General features: G+C 42.2%; 1 protein-coding gene across 2 annotated transcripts in view; it reads left to right on the top strand.

The window, feature by feature from the left end:
- PARD3B (par-3 family cell polarity regulator beta) overlaps nt 1–23,229 on the top strand; it is a 959,988-nt gene that overhangs the window by 420,841 nt on the left and 515,918 nt on the right. For both annotated transcript variants that reach the window (XM_024564159.3, XM_053918986.1), the window contains exon 4: nt 16,880–16,989. In XM_024564159.3, the coding sequence (XP_024419927.2) occupies nt 16,880–16,989 (110 nt within the window). The remainder of the gene's footprint in view (nt 1–16,879; nt 16,990–23,229) is intronic.

Below are 23,229 nucleotides of genomic sequence, written 5' to 3' on the forward strand. Positions count from 1 at the left end.
TTTTTCTCAGTTTGGCTTTTGGGGAGCGGGGGCCTGGGATTATGATGAGCTTGACTGTGTTCCAGTTTCTCAAGGACCTTAATTACTGTGCCCTGGGCTCACTGCAGCCAGGAAAAACATTGCTAAAGGACGCTCTACGCGGAGACATTTCTTCCACCACTTGAATTAAATGTAACTGAAGACGTTAGGCTTTCCTCCTGTAAAGAATGCATGAATGGATTCAGCCATTCAGGTGTCCTTCCTTCGGAAAACAAATGTCGATCGACATTAGCATATCCAGCAGATTTCTTCCCTGGAGTCTCCTTGGAAAGCTGCTCTGTGTGGGGAGTCAGGGGTGCAGGCTTTCCAAGGCAACACTTGGGTTTGAATCCCACTTTGACTGTGTACAAGGTGTCTGGCCAGGAGCAAATCACTTAACTTTCTCTGGGTATCAGTTTCCTTAGCTCTGCAGTGGGGGAATAGTCATCCTCAAGCTTTAAAATTGCTGCAAAGATTAACAAGCACACAAAAACACGTAGAATTGTGCCTGATGCTGGTGAGCTCTTGATGAGGTTAGCTACGATCATGTATCCATCACTATCATTTTCCACAGGTCATGCGTCCTTGAGAATGTACATTGTATCTATTTAACCCCCCCCCCCAAAATGATAGGACATACCGGCTGTGGTAAATAGAGGTGGTGGTTAAGTGGGCATTTGCCCAGATATATTGATCAACTCTTTCCGATAAGACACTATGATTTAATTCCTTGTCATGCTGGACCAAGGGGAGAAGGAACCATTTGATATGGGTAATTTCCCTATAGATGTGTGATACATTCATACCGTGATAGTTAATGAAGCATGCCATTTGTTTCCAGAGAAGATCACGCGTAGCACATGCTACAGAAATCCAGTGCTATAGGTAGGTGTTTCCGTTAATGATCATGCGGTTTTCTCTGGTTGTGGAACCATGAACAAACAGCATGCCCTCCGGCAACCTAATGATTTGTATCCTGTGATGCTGAATGTAAACAGGCTGCTTCATTCTGTTTGCCGTTTGGTCTGTAGAAACGCCTTCAAGAAACTGGCTTTCTGCAGGAGTGTTTAAATATCATTCATTCCACCAAGAGGAGATGACAGACATTTGAGATGCAAGAGAAAGATTAAATGCATTTGGTTTAACTAGCGACACTGAAAAGGGCTGCATCGTGCTTTGTATTGGTGCCGTTTATCTTCTTCCCAGCAGCGGAATAGCGAGCTTCCCCGGGCTGAGACGCAGGTATTAATGCCGAGTCCGGGTCGGGCAGGAGCGCGCTCAGTCTGTGACACTTAGATAGCAAAGGCAAACGGCTCACGGCTATTACTCAGGAGTTTCTGTGTGCCAGTGATTGCATGCTTGTGGCTGGTAATCAGGGTGATTCACGGCGCCCGTGAGATGGGCTCGCCGTGGCTCTGCGTTCCTTTTGGACTGCTGTCGCTGCCCAAAATGTCAGCGTTCCTCCTGCAGGCCTGTCCGTAGGACACACGCACAGTGTTCTTTGGTTGTGTTAAATAGCTAACTGTTCACATCATGGATAACTTTCATTATCGTGGAGTGGCTTCCCACCACTCCCTTGAAGAATCGATTGGAATAAATAAATTGTTTTCTTAATTGCTACTTTGTGACTGCTGACAGAATTTGTGCCACAGTGTTTGCTCGGGTGGTCTGGTTTCCAGATTGCCTGCCTTGGTTTAACTATGTACACACTTGAGAGTCAGCAGCGAGATGTCGTGTTTTCGGTTTTTCTGTATCCATGGAGCTGAATCAGTGGTCTGGGTGCCTGTTGAGCAGTCATGTAAGATGTGAAATGCTCTTTGGGTTTAATATCAGCCTGGCTCTGAGGCCCAAGGGTGACTCCTGTTTCACACCCCTTGCCCCTCACCCCCACCTCCCAGCCCGGATCTGTTGACCCCCTGACACACTAACACTTTGAATTTGACCTTATGAATTAAATCAGGAGCCTGCACTGCTGATTTGTCATTTAATACCGTTTATCCTGGTTCAGACCCACCAGGACCCCTGTAGGATTGCTCAGCCCACACCTGTCCCAAGTCTTTTCTTAATTTAACAAAGAGGAGTGCAGTGCCTGTAGCGTGCGGGAGTCTGGGCATCCAGCAGGAAAAAGATAAACTCAGTTCTCAAGAAGTTTGCTTTCTGGCCAGTCAGAAACGATGCCTGTAAACAGATGCACAGAGTGTTCGTGATAGTGGCATCGCAGTGAAGAACAGTGAACAGGCTAAAAAATAGAGACTAACTATGAGAGGAGAGGGAAGGGCAGAAGACTGTTCTGAACAGGGGACCTGCCAGTACAAAGGCACGGGGGCCATCTGGATGCACCTGGAAGGTCCAGAGCCATGCAGGATGCCAGGCGGCCGAGGGCAGTGAACAAGGGGGAGGGGAGGCAGGTGACATAGGGACCAGGCCTGGTTACCTCGTCTTGTAGGTCTTGGGAAAGAGTTGATTTTTTTTTTTCTAATGGAAATGGTCAGAAATGAGGGTTTAAAACAGGAAAGTACTAAAATTTGATGGCATTGTCTCTGTTCCATGCCTTTGATTTAAACCTGACCTCCAGTGCCAGAGTACTAGGCCCTGTCTTGGCTCCTGCCTTATGTTTCTGACATTTAGTTTTTAAAACATTTACAAATATGTGTGCACTTGGTTCTCATTATTTTGCTCTGTCTAACATATGGACCAGCTTTTTGTGTGTGTAGCAGAGCCTCCTCCACTATCCACCATCATCCTCCAATACGCACAACACCCCCCCAACAGGAGGCCCTCTGCAAGTCCAGCAGAGGGAAGCCCTCCCATGCCGCGGGGCCTCTATGCCTGGTCCCTGCCACTTCTGTTGCTCTTCCCACCTCGTCCTGTACGTCTTTTCCTCCTACTGGTTGGGAGCTCTTCTAAGGGAGTCAGCCCCCTTAACTTACTCATCTAAGTTCCCTGCTCTTCTACCTCGGTGCCTCGAACAAAGTGGGAGGTGGGTAGGTGGATGAGTGGATGGATGAATGAATATGTGAGTACCCACTAAGACATCAAATCTGCTGTGAAGCCCTCTCCAACAGCCACAATTATAGTTCTCCTTCTTGGATATCTTTAGTGATATCGTCAGGCATTACTGCGTCAGTCTCTTCAGAGCTCTTTGGGGGCCGAGGACTACGTCGTATTTATCTTTGTTTCCCAGAATGCAGCACAGTTTCTAGCACTTAGCAAGTTTGCAGTGAATGACTGAGCATCATGATGTTGAACAGGGCATAGAGCCCCCAAACAGGAGGGCTCCGGAAGCAGATTATCAGACTCACTCCTGGGCTAGATATGTTTCCTTAAAGAGTTTGCAATCCCCCAGAGACTTCCCAAGCCAGTTGGGGTTGCAAACCTGCTCCAGTGAGGCAGATTTATAGCTTTTTTTTTTTCCCCAAACACTTTAACCATGACTCAGAGCAAGAAAATGCATTTTACATTGCAACGCAGCACACGCATATGTGTCTCACTGTTCTGGAAAACAAAGCATATCTTTACCATGCGTAACACAGTTTGGTATTTCCTATGTCATTCATGGTATAGAATGCTGATCGTGGCCTCTTAAATTGATTTCGAGACTCATGAACGCATTGCAGCCCAGAGAATGAGAAAATCCTGTTTTCAGGGATCCAGAGATTTTCGTGAGGTGAACTTCAGAGAAAGCCACAAAACTCTACCTGGCACCCAGATGCCTGGGCATGCTCTGGCTGTTGGCTGAATATTAGCACAACACGAGCAGTGAACGTGGGGCAACCACAAAAAGCCATCACTCGTGGGCGCACACGCAGGTTGTGTCCTGGGGCGCCTTTGGGAGTGAGAATTAAATGTTCGAATGCTGAGAAGTTGCTGGTAGCAGGTCTTCTCGTCATTCAGGCCACCATGTTTATATACAACATTTGCAAATGTTTTACGTAAATGTGTTGCTTCTAACATGAAATGCGGGCCCACATAGATACAGGGAACTTAACATTTCCTCTGCCAATATGTTTATATAAATATTCCCATCGTTAAGCATACTCAAATAGCAGACTATTTCAGTCCTTTTATCTCTTTAAGACTAATTTAAATCTGAGCATTAAAAGACTGTTTGATACCATATGTTTGTTTTAGATAGGAAATAAAATCCATTCTAAACATAAGGGTTTATGAAATCTGTATTTTAAACATAAGGGCTTATGAAATTAGTATCTAGGAATGGAAGCCGTGGGAGATCGCTTCAAGGCCATGGATTTGCCCTGTCTTCGTCTTTGTCTGTCTGACCCTTCCTATTGTGATTTTGCTGCTCCTTCCATCCAAAGGGAGAGCGTATTTTCTTACCCTTTGCTACAAAGTGCTCTCATATGCTTTGCTAAAAATCCAATATTTGCTGGGTAGTATGTCTTTTTATTATGACATGTAAGTGTAGTCTGAAATTGCTGTTTTTTTCTCTTTGAAGTCCATTTAAGAGCTACATTTGAAAATGACCAGGGGCTGCCTTGACTGGTATGGCTCAGTTGGTTGGACATCACCCTGAAAAGCAAAAGGTCACTGGTTCAGTTCCTGGTCAGGGCACAGGTCTGGTCTCTGCGGGTTTGGTCCCCAGCAGGGGCGCATGAGAGGCAACTGATCGAAGTTTCTCTCTCACATCGATGTTTCTCTCCCTCTCTTTCTCCCTCCCTTCCCCTCTCTCAAAAATAAATAAATAAAATTGTTTTGTTGTTAATAAAAGAAAACTACCAGGGGCTATGGACAAGGAGTATCAAAAGTCTTTTGTGAAAATATTGGATAGACTTCAAGAACACAACCAAACAGTGATACAGGCTACAAGACACCCATCACACACCCCAGGTAGCTGTGTGTCCCTGAAAGGAATGAATTAAATGATTCAGCAGTGTCACTGCACACCTGAGCAGTCGACTTGGTTCATCTGAGGCCCAAGTCTGTCATCTGTAGAAACAGCTCTGTGTGTGTGTCTTCCACCTAGACAGATAACGTCATGCGAGGTGACCTAGACAAGCTTAGTACAAAGACATCTCCGATAGCATCTGAGCTGTTCATTTGTACCTTATAAGGGAAATTCCTCCTTTTGCCGTGTCAGTCTGTTTTATAAGACAGCACCGTGTGTTGGTTTGCTTGCCCTGGGAAGACCCGAAGATGAGATTAGGATCCTCCATCTCAAGCTACAGGCGGCTTGTCTCGGGGGCCACTTGACAGGTTCAAATACTGCCCAACTTAGATTCTGGCTTCTTATCAGCACCTGCACATTAACGCTTTTCATAGGTGGTAGGTCTGTGCTGTTAAATTGGGCTATCAGTTTTCCACTAATCTTGGTAGACTGTGCTTTAATTTGTTAGTGTGTGACTTATCAACACTGTGTACTCATGCTATTCCGTTATAATAAGTACTGACCTAGTACAATGTAGCACCTATGTGTATACTGGGCTGGTGACATACGCTAGATAAAGCAAGACTCACTTTGAAGTCAACACACATACCTTGTTCTGGTATAATTTGGTTTATTCCTGGGACCTGTGGGGAAAATAGTGATATAAAGGTAACTTATTCTGTCCCTTAAAATAGTCATAGATTTCCAGTCGTAGACTTATTTCACTTAAATTTATAAAAACCCAGTCATTGCTGCGACTCCCCAAAGTCATTTTGTAGAAAATAAGTGTAAACCGAACTCTGCGTTCCTCATACTTTGCAGGAGCCCTCTATGCCCTATGTCTCTTCCTTTGGAAGTCAGAGCCTCAATGTCGTTAGCAAGAGCAGTTTGCCTCTTCCCTCGAAGAACCATGGAACACAATCCAGTGTTGTGTCTGTGGCCTTTGCATGTGGATGCACATTGACTCTGCTGCCCAGAGTCCGCAGAAAAGTCAGTAATGGTCCCTGGGTCCTGGCCTGGCTCTGCCCCCGGGCGAATTAGTCTGCTGGTGTCCTTTACCCCAGCTTGTGTAATGGACATGTTTAGTAGCGAGACAGCAGCCATGTGCAACACCTGGGTGGTCTTCTGGGATACTCTCAGGTGGATTAGATTTCAGTTATCTAATGGGAGGTCACAAAGGCTTGGACATCTGCAGCCTGTTCCACATCATGGATTAAATACAACCCCTGCCTCCAGATGCGAGAGGTAAAAGGCACCCGAATTCAGTGCTGATCTGGGTTCTAGGCATAGCTGTGGGTCGACCAAAAACAAGTCTCAAGCTGCAGTTACAAATGTTAGAAAAGTCTTCACGCAGAGCAGGACAAGATAGAGTCAAATTTTCCCCCGGCAATTTCGTTAGACATGTTCCCTGCCAGGGAAGCCCAGTTTCTGTGTTTTCTGGATTCAGCCTCACTTGACTGACTCTTGTTTAGAATTTTAACTACTGTTAAGTGGCAACCATGCTTCCCACGTCAGAAGTGAGGCCCTGAGAGACATTAGGTCCCTTTGGTGCCCAGCAGGAGGCAGTATTTGAGGCATACAGGCACTGGCAATTTTCAGCCTTTTGCACCACATGAACTAATTACTAAGGTTCTGCAGCACGCCAAAAAATTATTATATATTTGCAGATCTGACAAAAATAGGTATAAGTTTGATTCATTCACACCAGATGACTGTTATCACGTTGGCTGTTGTCATTTTTTGTTTGACCGTCTCAGGGAAAAGAGGTCAATGCCCCTGACTAAATACTCAGGTACTGCATGTTTTAAAAATTCTTGCGGCACACCGGTGTGCCCATGGCACACTGGTTGAGAATCGCTGGCACAAAACCGTCTTTTGTGTGTTCCTAAGAGACAACAGTGGCTGCTTGGTGCAGCGGTTCTTCCAGGCCTGCCAGGGACTTTGAACAGTCCAGTGAAATGTAATGATCAAAGGTTTCAAACGCAGCTGATAAATCATAGAGATTTGTGCCCAGGATGCCTTAAATTGACTTGTGGATGTTTCTCATCTATCATGAAGGACTTGGTGATTTGAATTTAGTACTTTGATGTTGTCAGTAATTGTTTGCAACTGTAGCTGAATGGCTGGAGGCATTGCTGGTTTCTCCCTTTCTCAGCTGGCAGAGAGTTAGTGAAGTGGTTTTTTAGAGACTGACCTGAACTCAATGGTAGCAGTGACCAAAATTTAGGGCAAAACGAAGGTTTCGTAATTCCTAGTACAGACCAAAATCACTGCCCGAATGAACCATCCCGTGTGACCTTCACTGGACACGTATTAGGATTCCTTTTGTGGTTGTTATAAGAGAATTGCTAAAGAAACCATTGGGATATCTTCACTTGTTCTTTTAGTCAACATTTTCTATGTATTCTTAGGTACAAATGTCATTCCAAAAGTGCTATACATTGTCCCTCTTTTGGAATCTTCACTGCTATTTGAATTGGATTATCTGAAACTCTCATTGTAAGACCTGCTAGTGATGTTCTTCGAACAGATTTCCTTAGTCTTCACACACCTTCTGCTCCGTCACCTGGCTCGCGCCGACTTTCTCGCTGAGCAGGTCTTATCAATGTCCATGAACGAATGTCTGTCTCCAGCCTCTAGGACCATGTGCCCATCTGCCTACGATGAATACCTTAGTCATCATTTTATACTTCCTTATCAATCGATGTATCTTCTGAATTTCAAAATTCTGTGGAAGAGCCAGCTCTTCTGAAGGATCTTTCCAAGTAAACTCAACTATTATTTTTCTAATTGTTCCATGGGTTGCCATAAATCTAAGGACTGTAGATCAACCTCATAAATATCCAGGTTGTAAGACTGGAAACTATAGAAAACTGAAAGATCAGCTGACCGGGCAATTACTGTGCTCTGTCAACCACAGTACTTGACAGGCGTGCAGTCAATATTTCAGAGCGTCTCCTGGAATTGTTTAGCACTGATGTTGATGTCACTTACATGCTCATTTATCATTAAGTTGCAAGGGTGATAACATATGCTGCATTAGTGTGAATGGTGTTTGTTTTAAAATAAATGTTGATGCTGAAGAAAAAAAGTGTTAGGTGAAGGGAAACAAACCTGACAGTAGCAATTTATTTACATATTGGAGGCATAGACACCTTTAATGGGAAAAAAATGTCGTCCTTGTTGGGGACACTTGAGATTCCAAAGATTTCTGAATTTAGAGGTTGGCCTTTGTTCCTCTAGCTCTCTTTAGTTCAGGTCAGCCTATACCTATGAAGTACCCCATCTGCTAGGGATCCTAAGTGATTCACTGAGATGAGTCGCTTGCCATCCAAGAGCTTACAATGTAACGTCGCCCACCTTACCTGCTCCCCATCACTCTCTCTCCTGTTCCTGTGGAAGAACTTGCTTTCTCTCTACCTTAAATGCCCACACTCACTGTGTACTTGTTTAGTATCTGCCTTCCTCCAGCTGTGCATAAGCTCTGCAAGATCAGGACCTCTGTGTATTGCGTGCCAGCCTAGAGAGTCTGGAAGACAGCCTCGTATAGTATTGTTAGATGAGCAAGTGAAGAGGATAAAAGAAAATACAACTATACACCAAGAAAAAGAGGATGTGACTTATGCTACGAAGGTACAGAAGCAACTCCACATTTTGTGGGGCTCTCAATATATGTCTTACTAGCACAGGAATTTTAATTCCATGCCACATTTTCAAGTATGTTCTATACAGGAAAGAACTTTGCATTTGACAAAGTATTAGTCAGAACTGAATTATTTGAATACTGAAATGTATACAGTGTTATACACCAGGTGAATAAAATAGCTTTCTACAAATTAGCTTTTGGCTTCATATACTTCAAACCTTGTTTATCTTCCAGTGCCCACACCCTTCTGCTGGAGCAAAAGGAGCAGCCATTTATTATGTCACCCGGCCTTGTTTCTTTGTATGATGAAGCTGAGTGAACCAGCACAGTGGATAACAGGGATGTATCTATATGCCCCACCAGAGTGATTGGCATCAACTATACATAGCAGTGTCTGTGAACCACACAAAGATAGTCCACTATATTCAAATGAAACAGATCCCCAAATCAATTCCTCTTTAACTGGATCCCCAAAATGTTTCTGGCCCTCCTAGGTTCACCCGACAGGAGGGAGAGTGTGATAGAGGGGACATTAGAGTTGAAAGAGATAGTATTAATCGATTGCAGTTAAGCTATTTCACTTACGTAAAGTTTACAGAATCATATAATCACGTGATCATGTGCTCAGGTTCTTGTAAGGTACCCGTGCCATCAAGGGCCCTGAAGTTACGCCTCGTTAGCTCCACAGCAAACCTTTATGTGTCTGGGTATTCCAAAGAAGTGGAGGTTGTTTATGACTTAAGGAATAGATGGGATTAGAACTGACTGTAGCATGAGAGCATAATTGAGAGAGCAGAGCCAGTATGCACTGGGAGGTCAGAGTCTGCAATGGCAGGTGGTCCAGTTTGAAATGCCCCACCTGGCAAAGAATGCAGTCCCAGTTGTAATCAGAGAGGTGGGTTGGGGGGAGCAGTGAGCTCCTTGAATACCAGAACAAGAAGAGGAAGTCGATGTGCGCATGTCAGATCTCTTCCTGTCACCACTAGATTCAGGAGCCTTCATTTGGCTTTATTAATTCAGGCGTCTTTAATTGTATCTGTTAATGTCTGATCCTTTTCCAGGGTGTATGCCTTTTAAAAACTAGGGCTCTTGGTTTGTAACCTCCTCTGTAGTTGGTCATTGCGGGTGGTTGTTTTTTTCATCATTTGAATTTTACTGTAACCAAACGGCCACTTCTGAATTTCTTCAATCAGCGTTGCTCAGTGAGTTTTATCCCGTTACTGCTTATCATTGTTCTTCACATAACAACTCAGGACCTGTTCCTGTCTGACCCGTGGCATCCACTGACTGTAAATAACGGGAGTGAACTGATGTGGTGGAGTATTTTAAACAATACATAAAATTCTAGATTTGTATATATCAGCTGGGTAAAATGTGGAAACTTCAACAGAAGAAAAAGCATGTACCCCAGGAATGTGGCAACAATATACTTCAAGTTGAAGGCATAATCACCTTCAGAGAAAAGTGCGGTTCCCAATAAAAGTCCGTTAAAAACCCCATCGCCTGTGTTTAGAGCAGTAGTGCTCCCATTTAGGCAGCTTTACAAACACTAAAAGGCAGTTTATCATGTATGTGCTCACTCATACCTATTGTGTAGCGAGTGACTATTCATTTGCCTGTTTTGAACAGGCATGGTTTTTGCAATCCAAAATGAAAGAAAAATGATACTGTTCATCAGTGTGAACTTCTTTGCTCCTTTTATGGCAATACTGGGAGTCATTTTCCTAATGGAGTGATATTTAAGACTAAAGTATTTGGACAGCTAAAATTCTGCTCAAATCGGACGTGGTTTCTCTCGTGTGGTTTCTTCATCACGGTGCCTGAAAGCATGTCACAGCTGCCGCACTCATCACAGGCCAGGCGCAAACCGGGCCAGGCGCTCCTGTAGTGAAAGTGATCTCCTCTTGGTACTTTGCCATAAATCGTGCTGCTATTGATATCATTACCCGCTTTTAAAAATGGGTCTCCAGATTTCAGTGCCGTGGAGTTGGTTAGGCATCATTTGAAAAGCCCTATCGGCAACGCATAAAATCCACATAAAGAAAGAAAACCTTGTTTTCTCCCCAAACAAATGATGTGCCCTTTCACTCACCTTTTTTCATTGACAGGACGAATAGGAAGAAAATACTGTCAAGCTATTTAACTCATCTGTAAGAGAGATCGTGCGCTCCAGGAGAGGTGCCTTGACTAGTGGGTCGAGCATCCTGCCAGATATTGCCGTGTGGCTATGGATTATGTTGGCCTTTTGCTACTCAGTTTCCACCACCCTTTCCCTTTATCGGTATCCTTCTATTCGAATCTTTCTTTCTACTGACCTCTGTAGATGGGGAGAATTGCTACTGCATTAAAGAGATATCATCCCCCTTACTTACACGCAACCTGCCCACATACAGAACATGACCTCTCAATAGAAGTGCCAACTGAATAAAACTGGAGTAGAAATCAAGTTTGAAGGACTTAGAAGCTGAATTTCTCTGGAACCCAGTTTCCTTATTAGCTATATAAATCATAGAACTATCTCCTTGTGGATCTGGAATGGGACTTTGGTGTAGCTTATCTGGCACACTTACTTAGCTGATGAGGGGCTGGACTCAGGTAGAGCAGCTTCCTGGAGGTTACCCACACCCTGACCCGCCTGTAGAAGGTGTCATATCTCTGGAAGACATATCTATATTTTAAGGTCATATTCATTCAATTAATGTCAAATTCATTCCACAAATGTTGAAGTACAAGACAAAGGCGTTTTTGTTGAGGCTGACGAGTTAGTTTCAGAGCCTATTAAGGAAATGTATTATATGAAACCAAAATGCAGCTCTATATACTATTAACATTATTAACATATTATGAATATTGATTATCTGGTAAATATATATTTTCTTGTTTATCTCTTTATAAGTTTATAAAATGTTTAACCATCTGCAATTCACTGTCATCATCGAAGGTAAATAGCTACCAATTTAGGTGTATTTCAGCGGCACTGCCCTGTTCATGTTTCTCTTGTTGTCCTAAACAGCAGTGTCAGTAGAATTGGAAGGGGAATGCGCTTCCTCTCTTCAAACAAGTGATTGGTGATTTGATAATTCAGCGGCACAGAAGTAATCCCTTAGAGCAAAGGAAACTTGAAACTCTAAAAAGACCAGGATTTACTCCTCTTTGTACATAAACGGTTCGCATGCGGACTCCAGTTTCTTTCTCCGTCCTCCCCCCAGCCCCACCTTTCCTCTAGGCTCATCTCTGTGGTTTTGATGACTATTTGCCATCCTGCGTACCCTCCCCCCCACACCCGAGATTCTGTGAGAATAAAGAATCTTGGTTTTCTCATTGTTTTGCATGTGATGGTATCGATAGACCTATACTGACTCCTCTTTTTTTTTAACCTTTGTTTAGCTCATTTTGTCTCTCCTCACTTATCCTGGATGCCGATATGATTTCCCATATGAGTCTTTATGAAAGGCCAGTTGAAAATCTAGTGTCTGATTTCTCATGTATATCAAGATATCTTAAATTAACCCTGGCTGGTGTAGCTCAGTGGGCTGAGTGCCAGCCTGGGAACCAAAGAGTCGCTGGTTCGATTGCCGGTCAGGGCACATGCCTGGGTTGCAGGCCAGGTCCCCAGTGGGAGATGCTTGAGAGACAACCACATATTGATATTTCTCTCCCTCTCTTTCTCCCTCCCTCCCCCTCTCTAAAAAAATAAATGGGTAAAATCTTTTTTTAAAAAAAAGATATCTTAAATTAAAAGCAAACTCTAACCCTGAGTGGGCTAAAGTCAACATGCATGTTTTCTTCTGAAACAAATCAAAAACACTCACTAAAACTTTCCTACTGCTCACTGTTCCCCAAGTTTTAGATTGCTGCGTTATGCCCCTTCTCATTTGCTTTGTATGTGTAGTCAATGCTAGTTTCTCCCATGTTTTCTTCTAGTTTATTATTGCATCTCTCCCTGCGACTGCTGGGTCCCCATGCCTTTCCTTCCCGTTGCTTTGCCAGCCTCTCTGTGCTCAAGGCCCCTTCCCATACCTGCCTCGTCAGCCCACTGCAGCATCACACGGATGGTTCTTCTGGACCTCGGCCTCCATCTGTGTAACTGCCCGTCTTTCTGAGACCTCCTTCAAAACACTCAATATAGAATTTTATGTGCAACATATCATCTGTCATTGAAATCAGCTCCATCCAAAACACATCCTCTACATGTGGAAATAATCAGCCGAGGCATGCATGTGTGTGCATACGTGGGTGATATTATAGTAAAGAGACAGAAACTTATAATTGTATCGATAAATATGTGTTGGCCTGTATATCTTATGTGATTCATTGATGTACCAATTTGAGCCTTTTAACTAGTTGCTGTCTCTTTCAAAAATTCTTTTCTTCAAAATGGATTAGGTGATCCTCCTATGGCTCCCTTCATTCCATTTATAGGGGACAGTAGACAAGTAACTGTACCCCTTTTAATTCTAGTTTTACTATCATTAAAATGGTGATTGCTCTAGAATTGGAATATGTATTATCATTCATAGACTCCTGGGATCTGAGTCTAATGCTGGTCGGCTCAAGGCCTGGGCGAACCTGATGGATTTAGCCATCTCCTGAAAGGGAAGCAGCAACAGTGTGAGTGAATTTTTCCTGAGTGTGATGTGAGCTCTAAATACATGTGGGCAGTGCTCCAGGAAGAACCAGACTCACCCGATGTGGCAAGACCCTATCTTGCCAGGACACAGTCACCAGCAACCACACAGCTAATCGGGGCCCTTGTGCATGGAGGGGCACAGCTTCTCTTTGGCTACATCTTTGGTATCCGTTAAGTTTCTGCGCGTTTGGATAAATGAAAAGGGACTGGGTCCAGTCTACAGGGTGTGTGTGTTCGCTGATATGGGTTCAGTAACCCATACATCACCCTCCCAGAACACTGCACTGGTACCTGCCGTTCCATGCGCTAAAATGCTCAGTGTCCTCACATCCCCTCCTTTAAAATACAAGCCAGAGGAAGCACCATGGCTGCTCATCTTAATGTCGCCCGCCCTGTGGGGTCCTAGATACACCACGAGGCTGCAAATGTTGAACTGTGTGGAAAAATATAATGCAGTTGTTTGTATAAAACTTCATGCTTTAAAATGCATAGCAAGTTTTTATTTTATTTGGGTTTTGCAGCCACTGGCTTTTAAACTACAATTCTAAGTAGCACTGCTATTCTCTTGAGCTGAACTGAGGGCTTTTGCCTCTCAAAGCTAAGAGTCTTTTCTCAATTAACTGAAAAATACCAATGAACGACCTGGTTTTTTTTTAATCATTTTTTTCCTTAAAAAGCTTTGATTTCTATAATTAGGCTATACCTGGTTAAGCAAAGAATTATGTTTTACTATTTTAATTTACATATTCTTCCATGAAAATTAGTTGACTCTCAGGAGTTCTGCTTTTGAGCACATAAGAGAACACTGTTTACAACAGTAGCAAGTGCGTTGCCTCCTGTTTATCTAGGGAAGGGGGATTTCCTGCGTGAGCATGACGTACTAGACAGTGCCACGCGTGCCTTGTTTCATTTCGGCCCCCCATCCATTCTGGGGTGTGTTGTTATCGCCAGGTTTTAAATGATGACAGCGTGTCACTGAGCAGTTCAATGTCAAAAAGCCAGGAAAGGTGAAGCTCCGTCTATTTGACCCCAAGCCCGTGGTCATCTCCATTGTACCACCACGTGGTAGTTCTTTGTGTTAGCTTTTCAGTCTTCCTGTTAGGTGAGGAGCTCCTGCAGTGCAGAGGTCATGTTTTATTTACTGCCCCCACCCCGGGAGGTTCCCCAACACCAGGTTAGTTTTTCCCTTCTCATTTTAGTCAGGCTTGCTTGCCAGGCGTGCGTTTTACTCTGTCACCCATATCCAAGCATTTGCCCAAATCGCCTTCAGTACTTTCGATTCCTTGCCTTCTGTTACGTACTAGGACCAACCTTCTTTGTCTTTGATCTTGTCTTTAAGTCAGGAACTCAGTCTGTTCCTAACGCCTACCTTTAAGTGAGACTTTGGCAATTTAAAAGTCAAAAGAAGGGTTGTTCAAAACTCCCTGAGATAGCAGTTCACATTTAAAGATGCTCATTATGAATTCTAATATAAAATGATTTGATTTGTTACTAACACATTAAGACAACCAAAATAAAACAAGAAGGCAACTCAACAGGAGACAAAGTGTGGAATACGGGAAATGTGGAGAAGAACAAACCCTATCCCTACCAAGTGGGGAGTGTGTTTGAGAAAGATGTGGCCGTCTCGCAGTCTGTGTTTTGTTCACGTTCCGAGCAGTGGGCTCGCCGGCACAGAGCGAAGCGCCTTCTTCTGGGAGGTGCAGCGCAGTATCACGGCATGTTGATTGAATACAGAGACCCAAGTGCAATTATGTTGTTAGGAAATTGTGTCTTAAACAGCAGTAAGTGAGGAGTCATAGCCATGTCCTTAAAGTTGAAGGAAACCTGTCTAGCATGGATTCTCTAAGAAAAACATACTTATCATACAAGAAAACCCACAGGTCTTTTTCACACGTATGCACACTCCACACACATGTTCTGTATCTAGTCATGTGAATGTGCAGAACTCAATGTAGCTACAAGGCTCGTTCCCTCACATTTCTGTTTCTGTGCCTCTGTTGACCTTGGTATCGTGGTGGTTTTACTTGCTTTTTATTTGTTTTGTTATATTTCATTCACTTGTTTTTCTCCAATTTGATGTGCATTGTATGGGTCTGTTTTAAATGCTTGAAAACAAACCAGGGTTTCATGAAACTGGCCTCATTCCCTTCTTAATTTTAAAGAGAATGGGTTACTTCTGAGGATATCACAGTTAGACTGACTTGTTCACTTGTGCAGGTAATTCAGGAGCTTCCCCTGAGAGGCAGTCAGTCCTCAGCTTACCTGAAGGAGGGAAAAATACAGTGGTGCAGAGCGGGGGCTCTGCTGCCTTCAGATTTTACGGTTCTTCGTGTTACTTCTACGCTTCCTGTTTTTAACTGTTTTGTTCAGGATCAGTTGCCAGCCATTCAACTATTGCTATGTCACTTGCTGGAGAAATTTTTTAGATGCAGATGGAGAAGGTGGGGAAATAATGTAGCGAAGTACCTACTGATAAGAAATAAATAGTCGAATGTGAACTTGGAATTTATAACGCCTTTTGGCATAGTGTTTCATCCTAAGCAGCGTGATAATTTCTTATTACAAAATAAGTAATTTTATAAAGAAGCAACTTTTATCTGAACAAGGGTGAAAGTATTGGCAATTCTATGTTTTGTACACAGAATGAGAACATTGGAACACATAGAAAAATCAGATTTGTAAATAATTTTAAATAGATTTGCCTTCTTATAACTGTACCATATAAAATGAAGTATGAAATATGATATTTTAAACTGCAGTAGCTTAAGAGAATTAGGGAATTAGTTTCAGAATATTGATTAATGGGGAATTGCATTTCTACTGTTTTCCACTTTTTTTCCCAAAAGCATACAAATAAAAACTTAATTTTTATATGAGAGCAATTTTAAACTACAAATGGATTTTTTTGAGATTTTCCTCCATAGTGGCCAATTTTGCATGAAACAAATTATTTTAGGCCTAATTGCAAGCAGAATAGTTAGGCCGCTAGCTCTGCTAAGGTTGAATTTCATTTGAACTTTCTAATGGTATGATCTTTTTTTTTCCAGAATTTAATAACTGACTCAAATATTTAATAGTGGAAGCTTTCATTAAATTAAAAAGAAATCAGGATATATTTTTAGAAGGAGTAATTTCTTTTCCTTATCGGTTTTATCTACTTTAGGAGGAAAGAAGAGAATGAAACCGATCTCTTTGTATACTTAAATAGACATTAATGCTATAACCCCAGCAAATAATTTATGTTTGTATATATCATCATTCAAAAGATTTGGGAAGCCCCAAATGGCAGTAATAACTATACTTCCAGCTCTACTAAATAGCAAATTGCACCGACTGTGGGAACCTCTTTACATGTCTGCTGGGTAATCACTCTTTTCAGTACTCAAATCTATTTCCTAGGTCGGTTTCAGACTGAACACAGTCAGTGTTGGCAGGGCCTTAGTGTTTGCTTAAGTACAACGACTTGTTTTGAAATGCAAGTAGGGAAAGATGAGAGTTGAAAGACTTTGTTTCCATGTGACATTCTAGGAACAGATGACAAAAGATCATTAAATGGATTAATTTACAGTCATCCTTCAGAAATAGAACGTTTTTACATAAAAGCCAGTTGTAAACCTTTTTAATTAAATTGCATTGTACCATGCATTCCCTTCCCCCCAGGGTTCCTTGACCTCTCACCCCTTGTTTTGTCCTACAGGCACTCCACTGCTGGTGAGGAGGAGCAGTGACCCGGCGCCTGGCCCCCCTGCTGATGCCCAGCCCAGCGCTTCACACCCCGGTGGCCAGAGTCTGAAACCTGTGATTCTGGTAGGTACCTTGCCGTTCACATTTCTAATGAAATACCAAAGCGCCTTACCCATAAATAGATTTGCAGTCCTAAGTAAGTTGACAATTAGAGATCTTTTGATAGGATATATAACATTAGTTACAATAATATTTAGTATGAGCTATTGCTAGTCCTAGTTGTAGTAATAGCTTTTGTTTACATAACACTGACAATGTGTGTAGCAAGCAGTGTTTTAAGTCATCTGAACTTGCACATCAAAGGGACATGTGTATTTGTCTCCATTTTACTGATGACAAAACTGAGGCAGAGGAAGGTTTAGCAATTTGTCTCAGGTCACAACTAAAAAGTGTCAGAGCCAAGAATTGAACCCAGGGGGGTTGGCTTCAAAGTCCATGCCCTTAACCAGTGCACGATCCTGTTGAACTCCATCATCCTCCTGCTTCACAAAGCCCAAGGTTGTACTCGATATCTTTTCAGTATGTCACTGAAATGCTTTTGAAGTCACAACATGTGAATGGTGATACAGTTTCAAGATAACCAATATCGTGGATATGTGGCATGAGTATTGGGTTTCTAGAACTTAACATTAAAACTAAAGAAAAATAGTATTACATACCAAAAGTGCTGATAACCAGATGTACTCATATGCTATACTGATAAACTGATAGATTACATGGAGAAGAGTTTCCTAAAGAGATAATGTCCTCCTTTCACATGGTCTCATGGGGTCTCTCTGCTTAACCCTGCGTAGTTTTGAAGAGTTGCGACCGTGGTTCAGTCTTTGAAATGGCCTGAGAATCGGCCTCTGGGTACTGGCTGCATATCACTGCGTAAGTGATCTTCAGTAATGCAAACACATTAGAGGTCTCCTAGAAGCAAGACTCTTCCTCATTTTAAGTCTTGCTGTCTGTAACACCTTATGGAAAAGGCAGTATTTTACAGGCATATAAGGATGCTTTTTTAATTGTATTTTACTGACTATGCTATTATAGTTGTCCTAATTTTCCCCCTTTGCTCCCCTTTCATCCAGCTCCTCAGGCAATCCCCACAATATTGCCCACATCCATGGGTCCTGCATCTGTGTTCTTTGGCAACCCTCCTTCCTATGCTGTACTTTACAGCCCCACGACTACCTGGTAACCACCAGTCTGTACTTCTCGATCCCTGCACATTTTCGCCCACCCCGAGCCTACCCCCAAGCAACCAAAATGTTCTCTGTACCTATGAGCCTTTTCTATTCTGCTTATTTTGTTTTTTATATTTAATTATTTTTTTATAATCTAACCTTTACATTTTCTTTTTTTTTTAATTTTATTTATTTATTTTTAGACAGAGGGGAAGGGAGGGAGAAAGAGAGGGAGAGTAACATCAATGTGTGGTTGCTTCTCACGCTCCCTGCACCGGGGAACCTGGCCTGTAACCCAAGCATGTGCCTGACTGGGAATGGAACCAGCGACCTTCTGCTTTGTAGTCCAGCGCTCAAACCACTGATTCACACCAGCCAGGGCTAATTATTGAAATATATGTATTTGTTGCCATTTTATTATTCATATTTTTGCTCTTCATCAAGAAGACCCTTTAACATTTCATATAATGCTGGTTTAGTGGTGATGAACTCCTTTAGCTTTTTCTTGTCTGGGAAGCTCTTTACCTGTCCTTCCATTCTAAATAGGCTTTGCTGGGTACAGCAATTGTGCATGTAGATACTTGCTTTTCATCACTTTTAATGTTTCTTGCCAATTCCACCTAGCCTGCAAAGTTTCTTTTGAGAAATCGGCTGATGCTGACTAAACGAAATGGATTCTTCAGCTTTTGCATAGGATATTCTTACCAAGAACCTGTGTCAATGTGTTTGAGGTAGAATTTACTACATGAAATCATTGGATAGTTACTCATAGGTAGTGGCAATATTTTGGCATATTTTTTCCTGTGGGCAAAGGAAGCAAATATCCTGAAAGAAGTTTAAATGTAATACTTCTTACTCTCCATCCTTTTAAGGACATATATGTAATGGAAATGACTGAATAAGAATTAGTCATTAATAAGAATTAGTGTATGTGTGCTACAGTAATCATTAGTAGAAACAGGAGCAGCATGTGGTGTGATGTGTGCTTGCCTGTGTTTGCATGGGTTTCCATGTGTTTGCATGCAAGTGTTGAACACACAGTAATTGAGACTGTGTTAAGCCTGACTGTATTAGACCGGAGGGAAAAGAGAACTATATGAATGAGAGAATAATTATATAAAAGAGAAAAACTACAACTTACTGCTTTTTTTTTGGCAATGTCAGTGTATCCTAAAATGAGAGTGTATCTGATTGTGTTACCATCATTTACATGCAGAATACCTGCCAGTTAGTCCCATGTTTTTATCCCTTATGCTCTGTGTTTAGACCAAGTGAAAATACATCAGTATTGCTTTTCCTAGAGGGAGTGAGGGCTACTATCTTTCTGATGGATTCTGTATCCTTACCAGAGTATGACACCTCTGAGTTCTAAGTTGGGGTATTTGGGGTGAGAGATGTACTGTTACTAACAAAGATGCAAATCCTGATTCAGGAAGAAATGCTGAAATGCTCTTACCTAACAATATGCAAGTTATAAAACGTGGGCCAAGTCCACATGTAAAAAGGAAACAGTAAAAAGGAAAACACATATTTCCTCCTTTCCTCACAGTGCTCTCTGTGGATGATGAAGTGTAGACTTGGGACCCGAAGAACAGCGTCTGGTCCTTGACCTGCTACAGAATAGCAGCACATCCTTCTCGCTTCAATCGTAAAATAATCTCCATGAAAACTTTAAGCAGTAACAGCCCAGTGTACAGGCATCGTGCCTTTTTTATCTCTTTATCTCTAGTGTCAAGTACATGGAGGCTGCTCAGAGTGTGTGTGTTGCATTTAGCAATGCCAGACACACAGTTTTCTGGGCAGAGGCCTAGAGGTTCTCAGCGATTACCCAGCTTTTCTAATTTGACCATTCATTGTGCCCCCACAAAAGAATGTACCAGGTAAAGGTTTATCCGCTCCAGGGTCTGGTTCACCCCAGGCAAGAGACAGACAGATAGTTTAACTGCCCTCTTGTGTAGGGTAGGCAAATCAGTAAGTGAAGACGTTGAGGTGTACCTATTTTACCTAGAAGAAGAATACATTTGTGTCTGTGGGTGTATTATAACTAACTCTTCATTTATCCCTGCATATTCAAACTTGGGGACTACTTAGAACTGCATTGTCCAGTGTCTTAGGCACTGGCTACATGTGCCTGTTAAGCGCTAAATATGTATTTGAAGTGTAATATGCGCCCTGGACATCAAAGATTGAAATCTGAAAAGCAAGGCAAACTATCTCATTACTAATGTTCACATTGACAACATGTTGAAATTATACTATGGTACATTGGGTTGAATAAAATATATTACTAAAATTACTTGTGTTTATTGTTTAAAAACAGTTCTATTACAGAATTTAAAATCACATCCGTGGATCACGTTTTGTTTTTATTGGGTGCAGCAGCTCTAGACGGAAGTAAAACTGGATATAGCAGTGATGAAACGGGCGGGCACCCTCGGGAGGGCTGTGTGAGCTGCGCACGGGGTCGGGGCAGCAGTATGACTCGGTGTGCCTGGGGCAGTCCTGGTCCACGCCGGATTAGTGAGTGTCCCCACCAGCTCTCAGCGGTGTTCGTGTGTGGGTGATGAATTACGTGGCGCCCTACGCCGTGGCCTTACAGTCCTTTAACTGTTTGCCCAGTGACAAGAGGAGTGGTCTTTCCAGGGGGCCAGGGGAACATGACCACAGCTGCCACGTGGGATCACACTGCAGAGGGGGTTCCTTGTGGGAAGGGCCTGAGCCCAGGGAGTGTGAAAGGGAGACTGCAGATTCCCTTCCCTCTCTCAGATTCCATAATTCCCCTTGACGCTTCCTCCACAACCTCAGCGACACCATCCTGGATGCCCATGATTTGATAAGTGCTGACGAATGTGGGGAGTGTGTGATAATGTACCCATGTAGCAACCAGGATAAGAAATAATTGCTTAAACTGCTCTCTTCAATTGCATTTCATTTCAATATCAAAAGGAAAAAAACAATCAGAATTTCCATCTCTTAAACAGAGTTTTCACATGTAAGTAATTCACAGATGGCAGAGCCCCAAGTGGGTACTGTTCAATCATTCCCAAGAAATGAAACTCACTCATAACCCAGAGCATAAGAAGCTGTAAGGCTGAATAGTTGACACATTTGATTATGTTGAAATATTGCCTTTAAAACCACAGTTGATGACTGTTATTTTTAGTTGCACTTCATTAGGCTTACAGTAGAGGGAAGAGTTTTTTTTTTGATGCCTGGAGTTATGTGTTTTTGTAAAGTTGGAAAAGTTGGACTTATTTTATACCTGGTTAAGTTATTACAAATTGCTTATTTAAAATGGGCACCCTCAGACAAGTGGGAGTTTTAAAAAGGATTTAAATTAGAAATATCCGATTCTCTGCAAGCCTCAAATTCTTTGAATAATGACAAGCCACCGAACCCCATTGTTACTTAGAACACCACCAGAAAAACAGCATGAAAATTTTGTTTCCTTTCTTCGTCTTTTCATAAACCTATCTGGTTGATCAGAATAGCATAATTATTAATGTGCAACTAGTAATGACTGTTTTTCTTCCAAGTCAATAGAAAATCCAATTCTCCTGACTGCTTTTGAATTAAGAAAGAGAATCCTGGGGGCAAGTTATTGTGGTAAGAGTCAGCGTATGGGACGCCTTCCCTTCTCTGCCTGGATTGTAACCGGGTGTTCTTGGCTTCAGGGCATGCCATAAAACCAGGATCTTCAAATCGATGTTCCTGAATCTGCGGATGGAAGAGAACTCTAAAACAGATGTGATTTTTCCCCCTTAATATCCGGTTAACTACTATGGTTGTTTTGAGTTTTAATGACTGTTTATAGTTTCACATTTAACCCCCTAAAGCAAAAAAGATCCTGCAGGGTGAGTAAATTAAAAAGTAGATTTCAGAGCACTATAAGCCTGTGGTTGTTTTCAGACAGCGAACGACTTTGTTCTAAAACCATTACTTGTCTTGCATCATCAAAATAAATTAAGCAAAGACTGGCCTGTCTTTTAAACATCCATGTCGATAATACATACATTTTATTTCAAAATAATAATGACAAGGCAGCCTTCGCGGCTGCAAAACTGGAAGTCCGTGTCTCACAGGGTCTGTCAGTCCTCTGAGGTTTTTGCCATGGCGTGGAGGGAGGGAGGGAGGGAGTGAGAGAGAGAGAGAGAGAGAGAGAGAGAGAGAGGTGTATATATTTCATGAAGGAGACTCTATCACTATCATTACATTTTAAAAGGAAAAGAAAAGAACTACTTTGGGGGTTTTGGATGAAATAATGTGGGAAAGACACCATTTCTCAAAGTATGATAAATGTTAGAAATTAAGAAGTAAAGTAGAAATTGCCACCCCCGCAAATACGTATTAAACAATTAAGGTTATTTCATCATATTATCACCTTTTCTATCCACCACATAGTATGTAAATTCAAGATGTTAAGATGAATAGATGCTTTTGAATTGCTGCAGTGAGAGGCCAAAAATAACTCGTCAGTCAGTAGCAACCTAATTCTTAGCAACAGTGAGATCAGGGATAAAGGGCACGGACTGGCTGTGGGAAGAGGTGGTGGGATGCGTTTCCAGCGGTCCTCCTAGTTCAGTGGGGAGGAGAAGGGAAAATCCACTGTTGATTCTTTGGAGCTTTAGGTATTTTATCAGCAAAGAGAGTGGCAGGTAGCTTCTAGTGAGAGGAAATATTTCCAGTGAACAAAAGCATTATCTTTATGCCTTGCATATAATTGATTTCAGAATTTTTCCCTTGTATGTCACATATATTGAAATTATAGTCAGTGTTGCTCCTGGTTTAAGCATTTTGAAGTCCATGAAAGAAATCATCATGAAATAACAGAAAAATTGAAATAGCTTGGCTTTTAGGATTCAAATCATCAAATTGCCAACTGAGATGTCAGCGGGCTTTTGGTCATGGGTTGCTTACTGTCAAAATCCAACGTAGAAACTTAACAAAAATTCTGGATAACCAACTTACATATTTCTATCCATTAGATACACAACTAAGTAGCTGCAGAAACACTGGAGCAAAATTAATTGTTGTAGATACTGATGTAAATTGGAAGGCGGGCTCTGTCCATTGTCTTCCAAAGAAGAGGGATGGGTACTGAGAGCAAAAAGGGAGGGAGAAGTAGCGTGTAATG

The sequence above is a fragment of the Desmodus rotundus genome, chromosome 2, assembly GCF_022682495.2.
Source record: "Desmodus rotundus isolate HL8 chromosome 2, HLdesRot8A.1, whole genome shotgun sequence".
Classification (NCBI taxonomy): domain Eukaryota; kingdom Metazoa; phylum Chordata; class Mammalia; order Chiroptera; family Phyllostomidae; genus Desmodus; species Desmodus rotundus.